This window comes from Sinocyclocheilus anshuiensis, unplaced genomic scaffold (assembly GCF_001515605.1).
Source record: "Sinocyclocheilus anshuiensis isolate Anshui unplaced genomic scaffold, SAMN03320099.WGS_v1.1 scaffold415, whole genome shotgun sequence".
NCBI lineage: Eukaryota > Metazoa > Chordata > Actinopteri > Cypriniformes > Cyprinidae > Sinocyclocheilus > Sinocyclocheilus anshuiensis.
The window spans coordinates 2,552,843-2,576,533 of NW_015552655.1; the positions used below are offsets into that span (position 1 = coordinate 2,552,843).

At 35.1% G+C, this 23,691-nt stretch overlaps 1 protein-coding gene across 1 annotated transcript in view; it reads left to right on the forward strand.

Moving 5' to 3' along the window:
• The window catches only part of LOC107667115 (gamma-1-syntrophin), a gene marked incomplete at its 3' end in the record, with an annotated part of 29,921 nt that extends 6,288 nt beyond the window's left edge, over positions 1-23,633 (forward strand). Inside the window, exons 2-10 of the mRNA XM_016458700.1 lie at positions 8,439-8,605; positions 14,251-14,280; positions 20,760-20,894; positions 21,836-21,892; positions 21,980-22,037; positions 22,125-22,168; positions 23,109-23,150; positions 23,332-23,434; positions 23,551-23,633. Of these exons, the coding sequence (XP_016314186.1) occupies positions 8,573-8,605; positions 14,251-14,280; positions 20,760-20,894; positions 21,836-21,892; positions 21,980-22,037; positions 22,125-22,168; positions 23,109-23,150; positions 23,332-23,434; positions 23,551-23,633 (585 nt within the window). The remainder of the gene's footprint in view (positions 1-8,438; positions 8,606-14,250; positions 14,281-20,759; positions 20,895-21,835; positions 21,893-21,979; positions 22,038-22,124; positions 22,169-23,108; positions 23,151-23,331; positions 23,435-23,550) is intronic.
• Positions 23,634-23,691: the final 58 nt, after the last annotated feature.

The following is a 23,691-nucleotide window of genomic DNA, read 5'->3' on the forward strand; positions in this document are numbered from 1 at the left end:
AATATTTTTAATAAAAGTAATAAAAATGACAAAAGCACATAACATTACTAAAAATTAAAGAAAAATTTAATTGAAAACTGAAAAACTGAAAAATAAATGCTAATTCAAAATAAAAACTATAGGCTAATAGTGTAAATAATACAAAAGTTTTACTGGTTAAGTAAATGAATCATTGTTTAAGTGAATGAATCATTGACAGTTCCTGAATGAATCGACATCAGTTGAAAGAATTTGGTTCATCGACTTGCTCATAAAAAGCATTTTGTTTCTGAATGAATTAGTGTTTTGAAAGAATTGCTTGAATGAATGATTCAAATGACTCACTCATAAGGACAGTCACTTGTCGCCACCAAGTGGTGCAAAGATGTAACATAGGTTGCTCTCACACCTGTAGATCGATTGCTTTGTTCCGAAACAGGGATTCAAATTATTACAATGTTGCTTTTTATTCTTGGTGCAGTTCGCTTTCACACGGCAAAGTTTCTAAACTGACCAAATTTGTTAATACAAGAAATGCGCAAGTAAACTGTTCTTTCATTGGTCAAAGTTCCACGGTTTATTTTCCGGGATTCCACTTAGCTGTCCCGGCTGTCATCCGTCAGGATGCAACGACAACAGTTTTGCGTGCTTATTGTTTTTTTTTTTGTTTTTTTGTAGTTGTCGTTATATTAATTTATCATTTTGAGCAGGATTGATTAGGAAAACATTTTTAAAATGCACCTACTACGAAGAAGAGCAATAAGACGGCATTATAAAATGAAAAAGTGCACTTTGATTTTGAATGGTGAAGACATGCTCACCCACAGACACTCACAGGTTCATTTTGAGGTATTAGCAAAACAACAAAGCTAATGCTTTTCACGGAACTTACGTAATTACCCATTACACATTGTGATATAGCCTGGTTCGTTGGTCCGTTGGATCGGAATGCTTTCTCACTACAACCGAACCGCTCCAGAGTTCGTTTTCAATCGAGCCGAGACCACCTCGTTCAGGCAATCTCGGACCAATTGTTTTGGCGCGGATCCGAGTGTGATTGCCGTGTTCACATATGCCCAAACGAACTGAGCTAAGAGGGGAAACGCGCCAGGTTCCGAAACAATGGGCCAGGTGTGAAAGCACCCTATAAAGAAAGGGTCAATGAAAACTTCGCACAACAAATGTACAGACAGTTTGTCTGAAATTAACACAGACCAGCGGAATGACGAACAGCGAAAAGGCCCTGTACTGTTGGACTGTTCTATCAGTTAAACTGTTTTAAAACATTTATAATGATCATTTTATGACCGATAAGATCGGTAAGTATTTATTACTACAGACGTGGCCATGTTTGTTTACATCGGTAAAGCCTAAAGGTCTTTTCACACTGAACACAAAAATTCGGTGCGAATGTTCAGCGCGATGACGCTTTTGAATCGAAATAATAGATCACTATGGGGTTATTCACACTTGGCGCAAAAAAGTGAGGATTTTTTTTCGTCCTGTGTGTCGATTTTTCCCCCGTCGCTCCGAGATGAAATGGGCCATCCAATTAAATTTGAGCTTAGATCATGTGCCCGGAGCAGCTGCTGTTGCACAAAAGGGCAAGAGTATCTGTATGTGTTTTGTATGCAGCTCATGGTATTTTTATAACAATAAAGGATGTTTATGACAAATGATAAGCAGTGTAGCGTTATTAAACATACAAAGAGTGCATATCTACCTATTATAGAATCAAAATCAACTATAGATGACAATCGGAAGTTATTACAAGCACTCCATGATGGTTTAAATCCATATACGAGATACATATCTCAGGAAAAATGCATTGTTGTTTGGTGCCACCTAGTGTGCAGGCACGAATTAGCAAAAGGCGATCAATCGTTTCGCACTCAGTGTGAAAGCACCATTCGTCGGCAATTCGCATCGCGCTCAGTGTGAAACAGCCTTAAGATTACTTGTGCAGCTCCAAGAACGATCACATATCGAAATATCACGATTTTACTACGATATGCACGTTTAAAAAGACAGTACTTTTTGCTAGTGTTTCTATAAGATTTCAAATTCTGTGTCAGTTGTTGCATCCGTAACAAATTAGGTCCATGCATATAAATATTCATCTTGATTGTCATCAGGAACGTGAGTTATCCGCCTCAGCAGCGCTCATCATGTTTACTAATGTGTGCCAGTTAGTCTCATGTCAACACAGCTAATTTATTCTGTTTTTAATGGGCTGGTCTCGCTGACAATTGAAGAGAGAGTCTGCTAACTCATAAACAAACCAAACTTTGTCATGGTCTTGAATAAACGATACGGCTCGGTCTGACAGCGGCAGTAATTACCCATCTTTTGTTGGTGTAATGAGTCTCATGTGTCCACTAGGTTTCTTCTGGCACCTCAAGCACTGCCTCGCCAAAAGTCATCCTTCATGGAGAGAGAGGTCAGGACTTGAGTCTATAAATCTGCCATTTGCTAATTTACCGAGCTTCATTCTCATTGTTGCCTCTATGTCGATGTGGTTTGGTGAGGTGATGTAGGCCAGCGGGTCTCGCCGGTGTATTAACTAATGAGGGCTGAACAGACACCCGCCCAGCGGGCAGGACAAGGTTGCTTTTGGCAATGAGATGTCAGAGCAGGATAATGTGAAAGGATGAAGCTGGGATCAGATTTTAATCAAGCGTGACGCCGTTTCCAGGCTCTCTGAAGAGACCTTTCCATTGCTCGCCCTAAGCGTGTTCAACAGAGCAACGGTGTCGAGAAAGCTGAGAAACACTTGATCAGGCCTGACAGATCTGAGTCGGTGTGACATTTCTATCTGGTCATTACTTCAAGCTTGAAACTTTGAAGTTTAAGATGAGATCCTCAAATATGTGTTTATGTCTTTTGCAAATCTTAATGTGGTGGCATCTTGTTACATTGTATTCATAGACCGAAGAGTTACTTGATTATTGTAGTTTTAAGACTGAGGTTGCTCTTTCATACATTTTGAGACTTGCTGAATTATCAGTTAATGTTGTCTCAGATGTTTCTCCTAAAATTTCTTAAGAAAGACAGGAATTAGATGTTTATATTATATTCGTAAATATTATTTTATAAATATTATTAGATAATTTTTGCAAATATTACAATTTATTATATTATATTTAAAAAATAATAATTTAACTTTGATGGTAATGATATACATGTATATATTTATGAAAGAAACAAATGAGACAATTGTCTCAATACAGTAAGAGTATAGTGTTAGGCTATAAAATGAATGTGGATATCTTGAATAATTTTGTCTTAAAAGTAATTGGTGAGAAATGCTTATATTATATAATTAAATATTATAACATACATGTTAATATATTAGATAATTTTTATTACATTATATTATAGAGATCTTTGACTTAATTTGTTATTATTTTTTTATTTAACTCAATCTGAGCACAGTTTGACACATTGTTGGGCAAGCATGAAAATACATGAAATATCATAAAAGTCTCTGTTTGCAATCTAGAACAAACTGAGATATTAAAGAAATCACATTTGTAATTTCCTGGTAATGATATATATTATGCAACTGACTGATTACCATATCATGTCCAAAAAAAACAACAACATGGTAGTATTTTTGTTATGATTGAATGCATTTTTAAGGATGCTTTTGTTTAGAAGTGCAGGGTATAAAACAACGCATTACTTGTGTTGCTGTGAGACGGTGCAACTTAAAACAGACTCTCCTAGTAAATATAAGCATCGGATCATTTATTGTATTGGTTGCTTGCTGAAATAAAGCAATGTGAATACATCTAGCAATATAATTTAGCCAATATAAGGCTAAATTATTTTTATGCATAATATCAAATAGAAAACAACCATGTTATTTGAACAAACACTATGGTTGAAAATTACTTTGTAGCGTGACACAGCAGTGTGGTTTTGCCTCGATTCCAGGCAGTGGAAATGCCCAGTGCTCAGAGCAGTGTGAGTGTGTTTGCTCTCTCCGTGTCTTGGCTGTGAAATACACAGATAAAATGTGGTTTTCTGGCTTACATCTCATGGGAGCATATTCACTCACCTGCTTGAGAGAAACCCGGCGAAAAACATCGACCTTGATAGGGCATCAGCGTCACAGACAGCAGCGGCTATCTTGGTAAATCTGAGCACAGTTTGAGACATTGTTGGGGTCTTTTGCTCAAAAGAATAAATGGACTTGCATAAAAATGAATGAAATTTGCTCATAAAAGTCTGTTTGCTTTCCAATGAATCTTGTTTCCATCTATGAGAACAAACTGAAATATAATATTAATATATATATATATATATATATATATATAGGGGGGTGGGATGCGTCCTGGCTTACATCTCATGGGAGCATATTCACTCACCTGCTTGAGAGAAACCCGGCGAAAAACATCGACCTTGATAGGGCATCAGCGTCACAGACAGCAGCGTGGCGAGCCAACCGTTTGACTTCTTGTTTCTGAGTGTATGCGGGTGTTCGTGGGAAGATTAGATTCATTCCTAAAGGAAACATTAACTGCATATGGTTAGTTTCAGCAGCGCCTCATGCCAGCAAGGTTTATATAACAGAGTGTTTTTATGTGCAGTTGCATTTATCAAATACCTGCGCTTGATGCTTACAATTTTCTCAAGGAGCATGTATTGAAATAAGTTGAAAAATGTAGAAGCGCATTAAAAACTACAATGAAAATTGACCAAATAATGTGTTTTTCCTTAAAAAGGAAATACAAAGAGACATTTCTAAGCAAAATTATTTAATTTATTAGAATACAAAAAGTACACTAGGTTTTTTAAATGGAAGATATTTTAGAGAATGTTGGTTACCAAACAGTTGACGGTACCCATTGACTTTCATAGTATTGAAAAAATATCATGGAAGTCAATGGCTACCGGAAAATGTTTGGTTACCAACATTCTTCAGCATATCTTCCTTTGTGTTCAACAGCCGAAAGAAACTTATACAGACTTGGAACAACATGTGGGTGAGTAAATGATGACAGAATTTTTATTTTTGAGTGACCTATCCCTTTAAAGACTCTCTGGCACATGCTCCTCAATACATTTTACAGTACGCATCTATTTATAGTCGCAAATTTGAGTGAAATGTTCGCACTGTTGAGCCATAAATACAGTTCCACAGATATTTCCAGAGCGTTTCTCTGTAATTTAGCCTGGATCTTAGTTGCTCGGTAAAAAATTTAAACACTTTGAGCTGCTGTTGCACTAGGGTCTCGCGGAAATGAATAGCTTTTGTGGCGGCCCGACGGTCTGGCCATTATGATGGTGATAAGTACACGAGTTCCCAGTCCACTGTGACCGATGGAGACCACAATAAACCGTTTTACAGCAATAGCCAAGTTAAAGTTACAATTGCAGCATTTTGTCAAAGAAAAGGTTAAAGATGTCAGCTGGAGAAATATGCAGAAGGTTAGTCGGCCAAGATAGTCCACTAATGGATGAAGACATGCCGAAACACTCTGTTACACAAATTTACAGTTAATAAACATGTCCCAGCTGCTGTAATGACACACACATATATGAAGCAAGATTGTATAAGTCAGCCGTGCATAATGCAGTTTTAACGATGACAAATAATGGTTTTATTTTAGACGTTTCAGAGGGAAAATCGTGGGGTTGTGAAATTAAATGTGTGAAATAAAGCTCAGCATGTAGAAACGTGCACAGAACGGCCATGGATGAATTAGCCTCAGGATGGGAGATCACATTGCATTATGTTCTGTTGAAATAAACCCCTGCAAACTCCAAGACTGAGTTAACGCAGTAGGCAGTTTACAAAACATATGTCTTGTTACTTTTTTTGGAGCTTATCCACAGCTACTAAACCAAATGCTTTCACATATAATAGTTTAATGCTTTTGCTATTCCTGCAGATAATGCTCTTAAACTAGCAAACTGTCTCGGAGCTGAATAGTGGAAGCAATCATGTACTAACATTATGAATCTAAAGGCTAGTCGTGTTGTTGGAAGCCTGGCGTTTCAATTTGACTGTATTGACTGTGTGCTTTGTGTCTCAGAATCTCTCTTTCAGGGAACGAGGGAGAAAAAGACGAGGCTCACAATGGAAGAGATGTAAATTGCTTTAGATTGTTTTGCTCTCAATGTTGGCCACTAAACGCAATAACCAGAATTCAATATTTCTTTTCAAAGTCCTGAAGAAAAGATAAAACCATTACAATTGGGGGATTGATGCGTTCTCTAGACAGCAGCAATGCATTACTAACCAAGTATTTTCGGATTTGGTAGTTTTCAAATAAAGAGGTCAAAATATCTCAATGAGCTGCTGTTTTGAACTGTTTTAAACATTGAAAATGTTCAGCATTCACTGGTTTTTCATGACGTATTTGTATGTTGGTAATTATTTGTTTAATATATGTGACCCTGGACCACAAAACCAGTCTTAAGTCGCTGGGGTATATTTGTAGCAATAGCCAAAAATACATTGTATGGGTCAAAATTATCGATTTTTCTTTTATGCCAAAAATCATTAGGATATTAAGTAAAGATCATGTTCCATGAAGGTATTTTGTAAATTTCCTACTGTAAATATATTAAAACTTAATTTTTGATTAATAATATGCATTGCTAAGAACTTAATTTGGACAACTTTAAAAGCGATTTTCTCAATATTTCGATTTTTTTGCACCCTCAGATTCCAGATTTTCAAATAGTTGTATCTCGGCCAAATATTGTCCTATCCTAACAAACCATACATCAATGGAAAGCTTATTTATTCAGCTTTGATAACATATGCATATGATGTATAAATCTCAATGTTGAAAAATGTACCCTTATGACTGGTTTTGTGGTCCAGGGTCACATATTAATATTGTATAGTGCTGGTCGGTTTGACCAAAAATATGTATCACGTTTTTGTTTTTTTTTTAGGATTTTGGAGGTTTCATGGTTTATCACGTTTTTTTCCCTGACTGTGCCTTTATATAAATCAGCATGTATGAAATTTAATCACGATCCAAACAAACATTCTACATGTAGCATGAGTATTTTTTTATTTAAATTAGATTGTATAATTTTAAAATTTAAAGCAAAAAAAGAATGGTCTGACCTTAGCTTTGTGAAAATATGCTACATAAAACATCTGCACAAAACAAAAACAGCAGATGGGCTGAATGAGACGCAGATTCACTCTCTGACAGCAGGTGGCGCTAATGGAACAGCAGCAATACATCGTTTCCTGGTTACCACTGTAAACAAAGCAGTGCTACGTTTTTAATGTAATATAAAACAGTACTAAAAGCAATTGGTGTTGATACACTCTAAAAAATGCTGGGTTAAATATAACCCAGCGCTGGGTTAAAAAAGGACAAACCCAGCTATTGAGTTGTTTTAACCCAGCATTTTTAGAGTGTACTGATATTAATATTTTGTTTATATTAATCAACTGATATTATATTTATATTAATATCAGTCAATCAATTTATGAATATATTACCACATTTACAAATGCATTCATATTAATTAATGAAGTATTACACTCTAAAAATGCTGGGTTAAATACAACCCAGTGCTGGGTCGAATATGGACAAACCCAGCAATTGGGTTGTTTTGACCCAGCAGTTTGGTTAAATGTTTAACCCAACTTTCTGGGTAGTAACCCAACCGCTGGGTCAAAACAACCCAATTGCTGGGTTTGTCCATATTCGACCCAGCACTGGGTTGTATTTAACCCAGCATTTTTTAGAGTGTAATATTAAATAGTCAATGCTGGTTGTGCCAATTTGATTAAATGCAAGGCCTTTAAAAAGAACAAAAAAATTTGAAAAAGAAAGGCATTTTCTTCTCCATTTAAATGAAATAGTTCACCTAAAAAATGAAACTTTCACCATAATTTATTGCCCGTCATGTCTTTTGAAACCATTTCAATAGCTTTCTTCCATGTAGCACAAAAGGAGTTATGCATAGCAGAATTTCCGAGTTGCTCTTTACTATACAAAGAAAGTGAATAGTGACCACTGTGGTTATTCTAATTTGTGTGTTTTCTATTGCTTTAAAAGGATAAAAAAATGTATCCTAACTTTGCAAGATTATAAGGTTAATTGAATTTATTTGCATTTTCTACCATTTGAAACAAGAACAACGCAACTACATTCGGAAAACAGCTGAAAAACAGCTCACGCTGAATGAAACAGAATGCCGGGGTATTGATTATTTTCTGTTTTTAACTTGACACAGCATTTTAAAAGCGCAATGCTCATGGTGGGACATTTAAAAAAATGACACTCTGTAGCAGCAGGAGATGAAATTAAAGAAACGACTTTTTAGAGAAGCTTTTACCACGCAAACTGTTTTAACGGTGACTTAACGGTGACCAAACTTTAACAAGTTTGGATGCTAAAAAGAGCAAAAATATCCACTGAATTGACCTTGCTAATCAAATCATTCTACCTTACTAATTTCTTGCTTTACTCCAGCAGCTGTAGGACTCTGGCTGGGCCTGAGGGCCAAAACCTTGTACTGGAATAAAGAAAGGAAGAAAAGAAAAACATCAGCCCTTAACCAGCATCTGCAAAGACTCCCCTGCCTCCTTCCCCATGGCTTGACCTCCATGCTGTGCTGTGCTGAAGATCTTTCCCTGGAGGTAAGCCAAAAATACCCAAGCCTCTAGCTGGAGCTTGACAAATCGACTCATTTGCTGAGTAGGTGATCTTAAAGGAATAGTTCATCGAAAAAACGAACGTTCTGTCATTTACTCACCCTTGTGTCATTCCAAACCGGCATGACTTTGGTTCTTCCCAGGTTTGAGTGCTACGGTTGCTAGTTTATGGGATTTTTATTGTGCTTTTTTGTCCTTATTGAAGCTTGACAGCCACTATAACCATTCGTTGGGTGGAAAAGAGCAGTGTCAGCATGGTGTTTCACAGACAAACTCATACGGATTTTAATTTTTGAGTAAACTGTTCCTTTAAGAACATCTTAGCCAAATTAAATTTGCTGTCATGTTTTTAGAAAGCATATTAGACTCTATTTCTTGTACTACTGAGAGGAATGCTGTGTTTCACTCTGTACATTGCAATGCAGAAAACGTAATTCTTAGTGACATCTCCCAGAAGGCCCAAGGAATTGTTGTGAGACGCCCAACCGATGAGGTGCCTGTATTAAAATAATGTTGCAGATGAAAAAAAAACCATACTGCACTGGCCTGTTAACATGCAAATCACATCTCATTTTCACAGAACGGCAAAGCGAGTGAGTCAGTGTGAAACTGTATGAGCTGAATGCCAGGCATGTTACTGAGAGAAAGCAAAGCATAGAAACAACACATTGTAAATTATGTAGTCACGGTGAAGAACACCCAACAACATTTCTATTTTTGGTCGCAAGCCACAGCAAATGCGATTTAATGAGCTCTGAATGTATAAGAATGACCTTGATATTGATTTTTAGCTGTGTTGCACATGGTGTTGTTTTTAATAAACCAGTACTGTAACAATAATACACGGTAATAATTTTATAAAATACAAAGTGTTCGTGTTTGAAGGCATATCTCATGATGCTGGGTTATAGAAAAAAATATATAAGATTATATCTTGCATTAACAAAACCAAACCTGTTATTTGTACAAGTTTTGTTACTTTATTTTAATCACAGTTAAGCATAGGCTCCCATTCTTATTATTGCTTATTTTGATTTTTAAAATAATTGAAATAATTTGCTTTGTCAGAGTAATACGGATATAAGAAGAATCATCATGAAAAATAATAAGAATTGCAAAATAAATTAATTTAAAAGTCGGAATGCGTTGTGATAATGAGAATTTATGTGCTTCATAATGTCACAATGCAAAATATCCAATTTTTTTTGGGGTGAATATGATTTAAACGTGTTTTGTGACATTGTTATGAATGCTAAATGTTTTTTATTTGTGTAATTTTTAAAACAAACGTTCTGTGTTTAATTTAATGTTATATTGTGTCTTTTATTATTGTTTGTGATATAATTTTTTATATATCGGTTTCTATTGCCAAAAAGTGCCTTAGGCCACTATGAAAGGAGATTTGAGCTTAATAAAAATGTAATAGAATAAAAAAAAAAAAAAAAGTTCTACATTCTAAAAAATCTATTCTTAAAAAACGTAAAATGATTGAAATCATCATTAAAAGTATTACGAATGGCAAAATAAATGAAATTAAAATGTCTGAATGCATTACGGTAATGTGAATTTAGGGAGACATGAGCTTCATAACGTCACAAAGCAAAATATCCTACAATTTTTTAGGTGAAAAATGACTTAAACATGCTTTGTGACATTGTTATTGCTTTATTAAGGTGCTAAAAGTTTCATATTTGTGCAGAAACTAGTTTTCTCTGTAAGCATAATGTTTTATCTTACACTGTGTCTTTTATCATTGTTTGTGACATGTTATGTTGGTTTATTAAATTGTATAGCCAAAAAGTGTCTTAGGCCACTAGGAGAGCTTTATCGAATCAATAAAACATAATGAATATTTTAAAAATGTTCTACATTATAATAAACTATTGAGCGTCCTTCTGCACATTCCTCTGCCGCGTTTTTGATACATGACAATGAGAGTGATTTCATTAGCCACACGTTAAACTTATTGGCTTTTCTCGGTCCGTATGAAGGAAGCTGCAGATGGCACGTGAGTGGAAAGACCTGTAGACCTCATAGAGATGTTTATTAGGGAACACTCGTTCTTGCCACGGCAATGAATTATTCATAAAGCCGCTGTCTGAAGGCCTTGTGTATTCTGCCAGGACTTTCTTAGCTGGAATCGATCCGTGGTGGAAATTCTGAGCGATCCGCGACGTCTCCTCCAGCTCAGAGGTTTTAAAGGGGCATGTAGCTCATTTTGACAGATGGCACTCAAGAGCTACTCACCATCGCTGCTTTGGACACACATATCCTCTCCGTTATGAGCCTCAGATTGCTATTTCCTCTTAAGTGCACTCCATGTGAGGACAAGGTTCATTACTGAGACGGCTTTTTGTCAATTTTTGGTATATAATGGTGAATTTGGAAGCCAAGGGCTCGCCAATATATCTCGCTTATGAAGGTATCTTATGGCACATGCCACTTATGGAGAAATGTTCCAACATTTTACCATTCAAGCACTCTTAGAGCAAAAGCATGCTGATTAAAGTGGGGGAAAATAGCCGGGCTGTCCTTGCGTTTGGAATACAGACAAAATATGGTGAAAACTATGGAAGCTTGTTTCCGCTATGAGATAAAAAAAAAATAAACTGAAAAAGGTAATTGCGACTTTTTATCTCACAGTTTAGACTTTTCTTTTTCTCACAATTCTGAGTTTATATCTCACAGTTCTGACTTTTTCCCTCACAATTCTGAGATATAAACTCTGAATTGTGAGATATAAATTCAGAATTCTGAGAAAAAAAAGTCGAAATTCCAAGGCATAATTCAGAATTCCCAGATGAGAAAAAAAGTCAGAATTGTGAGATTTAAACTAAGAATTGTGAGATATAGACTCGCCACTAAGCTCTACAGATGGTGGCGCCATCTAAAAGTCACGATTACCAGTTTTTATTTTGAATTCTATGGGAGAAACTAAAAAACCCTTAGAATTCTGAGAAAATAAGACAGAATTGTGAAATATAAACTGCAAGAATTGCAAGACATAAACTTGGAACTGTAAGGAAAAATTCAGAGATAAAAAGTCAGAATGGTAAAACATAAACTCAGAATTCCAAGAAAAAACATCAGAACTGTAAAATAAAAAAGTCGCGATTACTTTTTAACTTTTTATTCTGTGACGGAAACAAAAAAAATAGAATTCTGAGATTTAAGAAATTCTAATTCAGAATAGGGCTGTCAAAATGACTGAAAAACTAAATTCGAATTTTCTACTTAAATATTATCAAAATTCGAATTATATTCTAATTTAAAAGGCATAATTTCAGTTAGGGGAAAAAAAGCTTTTGGCTTCTCTCCTGAGGCCACAAGAGGGCACATCGCGCAAAATATTATGCACGTTTCTTCAAAGCGTATTAAAATAACACGACTATCTTTGAAAAAAAAGTGCATAATGTTTAAAATAATGTTTATAAACCATATATAATTAATAAAGTTGCTTAAACAATTAGAAAAAAAACAGCACCATGCATGTATGTATAGTTTAATACAAAGGACCGAAAACCAATCACAAAGAGTAGGCTACTTTCTTCATTTAAAAACATGAGATACAGTGGGATGGGGAAAACCACCATAAAGTCTTGAGACGTGTTTTTTAAAAGTTGAACTTGCATTAATTTTACATGGCTTTCTAAACATGCCGCTCTCTTGTGCCAGACGCGAGTGCAACGCTGATAGATGTCCCTCTAGAAAATGTGATAAATATGCGTTCTGTGTGAATGGCTTGATTTCAGTTTTAACGTAAACAACATCTTCTCCACACTGATGCTCTTGTTTTCCGCAATATACTGAATGAACAACGTAGCAGCGCCGCATCTAGTGGGTTCAACTGGATAGGCTAACAAAAGCATTAAAATGCAATGACACTTACATCGTCGTCGCATTTCGTGTGCCACTGATAGGCTGCCTGACGGCTGACGCAGACCTAAAATTCAATGTGGAATTTTTTTTAAATTCGACGAATATTCGAAATTCAAATTTTTTTTTGATAGCCCTAATTCAGAATTGTGCAATTTAACTTGCAATTCTGATTAGAAAAGTCAGAATTATGAAATATAAACTTGCAATTGCAAGAAAAAAAATTCAGATTTGTGCGATGAAAAGTCAATTACCTTTTTTATTTTTCATTCTGTGGCAGAAACAAACAAAAAAGTGAGATATAAACTTGCAGTTCTGACAAGAAAAGTCGGAATTGCGAGATAAAAAGTCGCAATTACAGTTTAATTATTTTATCCCATAGCAGAAACAAGCTTCCACAAAAAAAAAAAAAAACGGGCAGATAGAGCTGTAATCTCTCCACATTTGCCCCGCTGAGTGGTTTCAGACTGTGCGAATTATGCGATTGTTCTGATTAAATGTGCTCCACTGGTCGTGATTTTAATTTGTGCTACTCTGGGAGATGAAATAGCAGAAGTGATTCCTCTGTGAAACAATCTTCAGGACGGTTTTAATCCTAGTGCTCACTAGTACTTCTAGTACACAAGCGGCATTTTAATGCTAAACGACAACAGCGCTGTGGTCAGCTACTGCTGTGTGATTCTTTTCACAATGTGAATTATTAAGACGTTTATAAAGCAGCACTGGAAAACACAGCAGGAAATGCCTCCAGTGATTTATTCATCCTGTACAAATAAGTATCATTGTGTACCAGAAAATTTGTTGCTGGGTGAATCTCACAAACAGCATGTCTGAGTCATATTTCATCCCAAATCAAATGAAATATAGTGCATTTTTATGATAAAATGTGATTTAGATATGTTTTTGCAAGATTTGTCCATCTGTGTCCATCATTATGACTATCATAGTCATTGAATAGAAGCCACCGGATCGTTATCATGATTCAATAATTATGCTAATGATGCTTCACTGTGGTTTGGCATTCACATCTTAATAACGAAGATATTATTATCACTTGTTGGTTTAATAACATTAACACCAGACCTGACCATAGGGTTTGTTTGAATGCCATATTCTTATTGCACAATGAAGCATTCAAGCAGACCATGTACAGCAAACTAGAAATTGCAGTACATGTTCAGAGACCATCCCAAACAGGCTGATATATTGTTTGACAATAACTCTCATTTAATTATTTAGTAGGCCTCCGAGCAACTTGAAATGCCACATTTGCATTCGTATTCAGAAGTGGTTATTGCTTTCCGGTTGGTTAATCTCTTCTGCCATCCACATGTTAGCAAAATAAAAATTTAACACTTTTAGGCGTTTTAGAAAAAGCTTTTTACACCGAATATCAAAGCGCGTCCTCTTTGGCTTTGCACGTCCAGATGCTGTTGTTATTTGTCAAAACAAATTTGTTGTGAAGAGTTTTGATTAAATTTGTGCACATCCAAGCGTGCTTTCATGCAAGGCAAAGTTGTGTATTTCTCCAGCAACTGCACGAACTAAGCAATGATTAATTTCGAATGCATTTTCATTAATCTATAATGAATTTTTCTTTGCTTTGCAACATATGCAACTTTCATTGCAAACACCATTTATCATTGCAGGTCAATAACATTTAGCTTTTGCTAATGCAACGTGTTCTAATTACATGGTGATTGGTTTTCTTTTTCATGTTTTTTCCTCTCTAAGGGCTGTTTCTCTGACCTTAGCACATGGATTTCAAGACTTCAAATGAAGAGGTAAGTATTGCTGTTGAAACATTTTGTTATTTTAGATAAAGTAGTGTTCGCATACAACTTGTAACAGATCTATTTCAGCGTTATTTGCTGAACAAAACTCTATCCAAATAAATGCTCGCTGTAGTCGTGGAGGGAGGCAGGAGCACATCGATCAAATAAATGGATTTGTTGACTTTCCACTGGGGAACAAAAATGTTAGGTCAAAACCGATTGCTTTAATTCCCCTGTCTGCAGACTAGCAAACAGTTATTTAACAGACAACAGATTTACAGTTTCATTCTCTGTAATACTTAAAATTTTCTGATGACAATAAGGACTTAATGTAAGGATTATAAAGAGGATTACAATCTATTATAGAAAGTAAAAAGCCATAAAAATCTAACTATAAATAATTAAAATATGTAATGGTATGGATTAATGATTGTCTAAATAATCAATCATAAATGTTTTTTTGCCATCAGTATGCTAAATCATATTTTATGTGTAATGTATATATTTATTAGACGGCTCTTGGTCAGCAGCACCTTCCAGTGTCAAGTCAAGTCAAATCACCTTTATTTATATAGCGCTTTTAACAATACTGATTGTGTCAAAGCAACTGTACAGCATTAATTAGGAAAATAGTGTGTCAATAATGCAAAGTGACAATAGTAAACACTCATTTTTCAGTTAAAGGCAGTTCATCATTGAATTCAGTGATGTCATCATCCAGCTCAGTTCAGTTAAGTCAAGTCAGAGGACTCAACTGGTTCCTGTGGTCTTGTCCCGGTGGCCGTCTGAGACAAGGTCTTTACTGGGGATCTGTATCTGGGGCTCATCTAGTTGTCCTGGGCTCTGCTGACTTTCAGAGCTGTGGTCGGATATTTCCTTGCCGAAAGCTGTATATTAGTTGCTTTTCTGGGTAACAGAATTGATGAATTGATGCAATGATGTTCAGTTGTTTGTTATTATTATTGTTAATATTAATAGTTTATAAAGTGAAATAAATGATATCTCATTAGTTTTATAATGCACTGTATAATAAGCAATTACAAACGCATTTTAAACTAATTTGTGTGTCCTAATTAGTATGACTATTAAAAGAATAGTTCAGCCAAACATGAAAATTTGTTGAAAATGTATTAACCTCAGGTCATCCACGATGTAGATGAGTTTGTTTTTTCATCAGATTTGGAAAAATGTAGCATTGCATCACTTGCTCACCAATGGATCCTCTGCAGTGAATGGGCGCCGTCAGAATGAGAGTCCAAACAGCTTGATAAAAACATCACAATAATCTACACCACTCCAGTCCATCAGTTAGCGTCTTGTGAAGTGAAAAGCTGTGTGTTTGTAAGAAACAAATCCATCAAGACATTTTTAACTTTAAACTATTGCTTCTGGCCAAAATGCCAGTCCATAATCCATAATGACCCTTCCTCCAGTGAAAAAGTCTGTCCCCTGCTGTTCTCTAACATCGAAATCCACCCACATATTTGTTTAGAACTGTTTTGGACTGTCTTTGCTTGTAAACAGTGCTTGATCTGTGCATATTTCTCTCCTGATTCAGACAGCTTTTTTACTGGAGAAAGCAATATTATGAAGGACTTTTATTTTAGCTGGAAGCAACAGTTTGAAGTAAAAAAAAAAAACATCATAATGATGGATTTGTTTATTACAACTCGCAGCTTCTCGCTTCATAAACCCTGAGGGGGAAAATCTTCAGCAAATTTTCATTTTTGGGTGAACTTTTCCTGATTTCAAGAACCCGATTGCTCTCAACACCCCAAACTTACGCTCTCATTTTTAGAAACGCAGCTATAGTGAAATCTTGCATCTCTGTTATGGATTACAGTGAAAATTACCACAAATTAATTTTTTGTTTCTAGGCTGATTGTTTTGCACAATGTAATGCAGTAGTTTTTCTTGGCGAACGCTTTAATATCATATAAATGCAAGATTAGTAAATAATATCAACTCGAATCAATATTTAAGTCCAAGCGTTTATTCATTTAGTGGTCTTGATCACCCTGTCAGGATTTATTTTGCAATAATGACCGGCTGATTTTACTTTATATGCTATATATATCAGCGTCTATCGGCTACTGAGAAATATTGATCGTCCACTAATCTGGATGTTCTTCTCAATTCGTTAAAATGCAAGACATTCGATGGCTCCTGCATTATATTAATGCAGTTTGGAATGGGATACAAGGCTACTATGAATGCAGAGAGCACAAATTTAATAGCTTTTGGACACAGAAGAGCGCTTATGTGTGGAAGATTAATGAGCGCTCAGAGGAGGATAAGTCTTGTGTATATAGATAGAAGTATTTCTGTTTATTTACAAACACTGCTGTGCTTTTTAAACATGATGTGCAAGGCAAGATTCAACATGTTGTGGTCAGAAAAAAATTGCTTTTTTTACATAACATTTTTGATTACACTTGTTACGGAATCTGGTAGGGAGTTTTTCAGAGCCTGTGGGTGTTTTGACTTTGCTGAAGCATCAATATGAGAATCATATTGGCTGTGCTTCTTCTTAATTGTGTGAATTATGCAGTCCTCCTGGACTAAATTAAGCGTTAGCGTTAGTTCTGGCAGGTCACATGAGTCAAGCTTGCATCAGCTGATTCTCAGCTGATCACATCTACCTATAGGAATACGACACCTATCGCGGCACTCCTATATAAGCTCTATTCAGTATTATTCAGCAGATTTTCAGCTTACTCCGGAGCAAATTACCCTCCTCCATCCCCAGCTTCTCCTTTCGCCACAGTCAGGACTTGGCTTTCTGATATTCCTTGCTAATCAGACTCCTTTATCTTGAATAAAGTGTTACACTTAAATATCATTAAGTACATTAATGATATCTGCCTTGTTCTGTTCTGTTAACCCTAGGGGGTTATTATTGCTGCTCTCCCTGCTCATTCATGACTGGCTGCATGGATGGGCAGGGAGGTTTTTGCCCAGAACAGAACCATACCGCCAAACCAAACTTTATGCTAAGTATCTATCATTTTGACGATAGTGGTCCTGACAGAACTACAGTAATTTCAATTCTGGAATGGCCATAGTCTATGTCTGAGCATGTTTTGACTGAAAATCTCAAGGGTACACTAAAAATGGCTGACACTTGGTTGCTGTGGCAACAGAATCAAGCATGTGTCCTAGCAACTGAAGTTATGGAATAAATTTCATTCTGGTGTAAAGTATTTGACTGACTTTGCAAGAAAGCGCAATGATGCAGATGCCAGACTCAACAGAAAATCCAGGCCTCTTTCCTATTTTATGAGCAACTGCTTACCAACCAATTTGATCATCATAGGAATGAGTCTTACAACACAACTGGGCCCTGAGGAATTTATTTTATTTAGTTTTTTACTGTGCTGACAAGTGGAAAGGCCAAAATATACACAGAGTCCGTTTTATGCAACATTTCAAAGCGGAAAAAGCTTTAATGAAATAATAATGAAAGCACCATGATGTTGGCAAAAATATTACAATGTGCACTCTAAAAAATGCTGGGTTAAATATAACCCAGCGCCGGGTTAAAAAGGGACAACCCCAGCTATTGGGTTGTTTTGACCCAGCGGTTGGGTTCAAAACAACCCAATAGCTGGGTTTGTCCCTTTTTAACCCAGCGCTGGGTTATATTTAACCCAGCATTTTTTAGAGTGTGAAATTATGAAATATGTATTGACAAAAATTCTTGAATAAACTATCTAGGGATGCAGTCTTTTTTCACTGTAAGTTTCTTCTAAATTTATGATGATTAGATCATTTTATGAAGGCTAAATATGTTTACATGCTTCTAATAGACCAACTAGCAAACTAACTGAATAATCATTTAAATTATTCAATGTTTGTCAAGATGTTGAAAATAATATATGTAAAGTGAGATGGATTTCACGACTGTTAAAAGTCATGTAATTAGTTGAAATGATAATAATTGCATCACACAAAATATTTAGTTTGTTGGTGTTTCTTCACTTTTATGTCCATGGGGTTCATTTTTATTAAAGCTAACAAGTTTGCAATGTGAAGCATGATGTGTGAAGAAAACAAAAGAAAAAGCAAGCTACATATAGATATCACTTAGCAGAATATTTTTTATTGAGCATTATTTTTAATCAAGCTTTAATTTTTTTTTAATTACGCAGAAAGTGTGAAAGTATTTTTTACTTGTGTGTAATGTATTTAGGATACATAAAATGTGACCCTGGACCACAAAACCAGTCATAAGGGTCAATTTTTTTTAATTGAGATTTATACATCATCTGAAAGCTGAATAAATAGCTTTCCATTGATGTATGGTTTGTTATGATAGGACAATATTTGGCTGATATACAACTATTTGAATATCTGGAATCTGAGGATGCAAAAAAATCAAAATATTGAGAAAATCACCTTTAAAGTTGTCCAAATGAAGTTCTTAGCAATGCATATTACTAATCAAAAATTAAGTTTTATTATATTTACAGTAGGAAATTTACAAAATATCTTCATGGAACATGATCTTTACTTAATATCCTAATAATTTTTGGCATAAAAGAAAAATCAATAATTTTGACCCATACAATGTATTTTTGGCAATTGCTACAAATATACCCCAGCGACTTAAGACTGGTTTTGTGATCCAGGGTCACAAACACTTTGCTATAAAAGGAGACCAGTGTTATTTTAGTATTAGATATTATTATAGTTTTTATTCATATTTTGAATCAATTTTTATTATGTTTTCAGTTTTAATTTTAGTTTGTTTAATTTTTTAGTAATTTTGTTATGTTTTTGTCTTTTTTATTCTATTTATAACGTTTTTATTAATTTTTATACTTTAGTTTTAGTTATTTTAGTACATCAAGTTAAACTAAATGAAAGTGAAATAACTGAAATGAGCTGAAATAAAAGATTTTCATATTTTATTTCAATATATTTTTTTATAGTTTTAATTTTAGTTTCAGTTTTACTTTTAACTACCCTAGTGAAAAATAAATATACTAAAATGTATTTGATGTACATTTATTTCATGCTAAGTATACTACAGATACATTATGTACTTAATAAAAATACCCTGCAATTGTACTTTTGGTATACTAAACTGGTATACTTAAAGTCTGCTAAATTGAAACTAATGTTGTGCTTAATGCACTTTAATTGTGCTGAAGTCCAACTAAATATATACTGAAGTATATTTGTTTGTGCTAAAGTGGAACTATTGCAAGTACACTTCAGGTACACTTGAAATATCTTGCATTTAAAGACCGATATTATTCAAAGATCATACACTCCTCGTCAATAGTGACATTAAAACACATTTTAGGCTTAATATTAAGAAATGTGCATTGTGCACAAGTAGTATACTCCAAATAAAGTTTAACTATAATTTTTATATCAGTACACTCTAAAAAATGCTGGGTTAAATATAACCCAGCATTTTTTAGAGTGTACTGCATTTTTTAGAGTGTAAGTATCGAGCGATTTGTCAGTAAATATATTAATAGATTTGGACTATACTTGGTATGAAATAAATGTATTTTAAATATATACAGTAGCTTTTTTACTAGGATATAATAACCCTGAATGAGACATATGGCATTTAATTATGCCAATATTGCTGAAAAATATATTAAACACAATACATCTTTTTCTGATATTGTGGAAATGTTCCTAACTTTCAAAAAATGACTGAATTCCCCTCTCTTGAATGTACAGTGATACACTGTTGGACATAAAACACTAAATTGGACACTAAACCAATGACAGTGTGAAAAGTGTTTTAAGAGGGATTATTTTCTTCAAGTCCACAGGGCTGAAAGTGGGAATGCTTGAAGAAACTCCCATTAATGAAGTGTTATTTAAAAACTGGTAAAGCGAAGCCATTTAAGTTTGCCCTGTCTGCTGTACTTTAAATTATTACTGTCGGGCAAGAACGTTTCATTGCTCAAAATTACATATTGTGAGGCAGTTCGAAGTTAAAGTGCTCACAGTGCCTTATAGCACTTTAGCATTTTTCTCAAACATTTATCTACCGAAGTAAAGGCCTTGTGGTAAATACTGAATAAATATGGAGCCAATAAGCCGCATTTAAGCCTCTGACAGGCATTCTGTCAAGATGCGATGTATTCAAGAGCATCTGGACTTCATTATCCATTTGTTGGAGACATTTTGTCACATATTCAAAAAGCTTCATCAGTCATTATGACATTGTGTGGTGTGAAGATGTTTAATCCACTATCAGATAACTGATGAAGCCACTTGGATGAGAGGAGAGGCAAAACATCTTCCACAAATGAATAACCAAGTCCAGATGGTCTAGCAATAATTTTTTCCCCTGATATTCTGCAGTGACTTTGAATGTTCAGTTGTGTCTCTGCCAGGCAAACGTGACTCTGCAAACACAAGCCCTCGCTATTTATCATGTGATCAGTTTCACGGCTGATTAACTTCATGTTGTCAAGTGAGGATTACAGATGTTTGTGTGACTCTGGCTGTTTCAGACAAAGACTGGGATTTATTTGCTTCAAGATGGTAGCGAGGAGCCTTTCAATATCCGCCTGCACCTGGCCAAAGATATTCTCACCATTCAAGAGCAAGACGTCATCTGTGTGTCTGGGGAACCGTTCTACTCGAGTGTGAGTTCAGCAGTTCTCATTATAAGCCAGATTGATCCAGTCCTGGAAAATACAAAGCTATGACGTGAAACAGCTGTTCAGCACATTCTGTTATTGTGGACATGTCAGGGACTGCATCGTCTACTGGAAGAAAGTGTTTAGTCAGTGATAACAGTAAGGTCAAAAATATCATTTACAATGGCTGAATCACCTGACTACAATATAAGTGAGTTTTTAGAGTATGAAGACATAAATAGACACAATTTTTCAATAAAATTTTATTTTATTAAGTAAAGGTCATATCAACATTTACCTTTTTAACATTTTTGGTCTTATAGTGCAAGATGCATTCATGCATATTATTAAAAGTAATAAATAATAATACAGTAATAATAATAATTATAAATATAATAAATATATATATTTTTGTGCAGCTCAGGATATAAATACGTAACCTGAGGCGTTACCTCAAAATATCTTGCCGCAAGAAAAGAACAGCGCTGCCTATTTTGCGACTGAGTCCATTATTCAGCTCTGGAATGTTTCATCACACATGTAGGAATTTGTTTGAATGATTTCATATTTAATCCGGTTAACCTGTGCACCTTTGTTTCAACGTCATTGTAAATGCCAAGTGCGTATTTCACTGGCATTTGCGGCAGAATATTCTGACCATTGTGTTGCATCTATCATTGTCCTTACAGCAGACAGCAGCTTTAGCGCTGGTTTAAACAGACAGATCATGTTGTATTCACTGCCCTTTAATTAAGTTACTGGCATTGTTGGCATGGTGCCGTCCCCCCCCCACCGGGAAATCTACACGAAAAGGAGGCAATTAAAATTGATTAAGGACCTTCTCAGTTTCATGAACCAAATTGAAATGAAAAGTAAACTACCTGTCTTCCTCAACACACAGACCCGGTGTGGCATGAAAGTGACGAGTTTCCTTTGATTCCTTACAGGAGAGAACAGTAACGATCCGTCGGCAGACAATCGGAGGGTTTGGGTTGAGCATCAAGGTGATTGCACAGTTTCTCACAGCTTTCACTCAGCTCTCACATTTCTTGCAAGACTTTGAAAGTCTTTGTGTTATCATTTTTTCATAGGGTGGTGCCGAACACAAGATCCCTGTTGTTATATCTAAAATATCAAAAGAACAGAAGGGTAGGCTGTTTATTTACTCTCTCTCCTCTCCTGCTCAGAAATAAGTTGTTTATTGGTTTATACGTTTGTCTTTTCTTTTGTTTGCAGCTGAACTTTCCGGACTTCTGTTTATTGGAGATGGAATTCTCCAGGTATGCACAGATACATAAATGGGGTCATAAGTACGAGATCATTTCAGTGTTAGGGGCCCTTTAAAACTCCCACGGTGTCGTAATGTAATTCACTCCGTTTCAGCCAGCAGATGTTTAGGGAGCGTCTTTCTTTTGATGGAAATTTGAGTTGTCATTTTGGAGCAGTGTTATTCCAATTATATATTCAATCTGAATTATGTATGTATTTTTCGGAACAATTCATTCATGAATTCTTCGAAATATGCTTGCATTGACTGTCAGCTTTATTTAACATATAGACTTTCCTTAATATGATTTTTTTGTTCTTAATATTATTATAGCTTCAATTCTGATCTGATTCAGATCTTTGGTGGATGTACTTGCAACAAGCAATTTTTAATTATTAAAACATTTATAGATTACTGTTCAAACGTTTATGGTCTGCAATTAAAAAAAAAAAAAAGTTTAGTCAGCAAGGATGCAATAAATTGATCAAAAGTGAAATTTTTAATGTTACAAAAGGTTTCAAATAAATACAGTTCTGTTCAACTTTCTATTCCTGAAAGAATGCTGAAAAACGTATCACCATTTGCACAAAAATATGAAGTGGCGCAACTGTTCTCAACACTGATAATAAGAAATATTAGAATGCATATTTTAGAAACATATCAGAATGATTTCTGAAGGATCATGTGACACTAAAGAAAATTCAGCGTTTAATCATAGGCATAAATTACATTCTAAAATATATTCAAATAGAAAACAGTTCATTTAAATTGTAATAATATTTCATAATGCTATTTTTACTGTATTTTTGATCAAATAAATGCAGCCATCAGAGGCTTCTTTCAGAAACTTGCTGACCCCAACTTTTGAACGGTTGTGTATATCAGGATCTATTCATAACTCCCTCTTATTACTCTTTTACTAATTTGTATTTTTTTTCTAATGTTGTCATTAGATTAACGGCATTAACGTGAGGAGTTATCGTCATGAAGAAGTGGTATGTTTAATCTTTTCTAGATAATATTTCAGTTCAATCAGTGCTGTTTTTACAAAGCAGTTTTTTAACAGAAGTGTGTCAGTAATTTTGACTCATCCTTTAAAAGCTTGACTAATTGCAACAAAACGAGTGACACATCCATTCTAATAACTGAATAAGCAAGCATATTGATTGCTCTCAGGTGCAGGTTCTGCGAAACGCAGGTGAGGAAGTGACTCTGACCGTGTCTTTCCTGAAGAGGACGCCTGCATTTCTGAAGCTGCCACTGTGTGAGGACTGCTCATGTACGTCTGGGATTGGACACTCTATATTCACCGGTTAATATAGAACATAAAGTGTCAAAGTCTTTTAGAGTGAAATTTATAATGAAATAACTTACCCGTTTATTTGATTTCTTTAGGTATACCAAGTGACCAGAGCAGTGGAATATCGTCTCCACTGTGTGACAGCGGCCTACATCTGAACTACCATCCCAACAACATGGTAAACATCACACAACAAAAATCTATCTATCTATCTATCTATCTATCTATCTATCTAT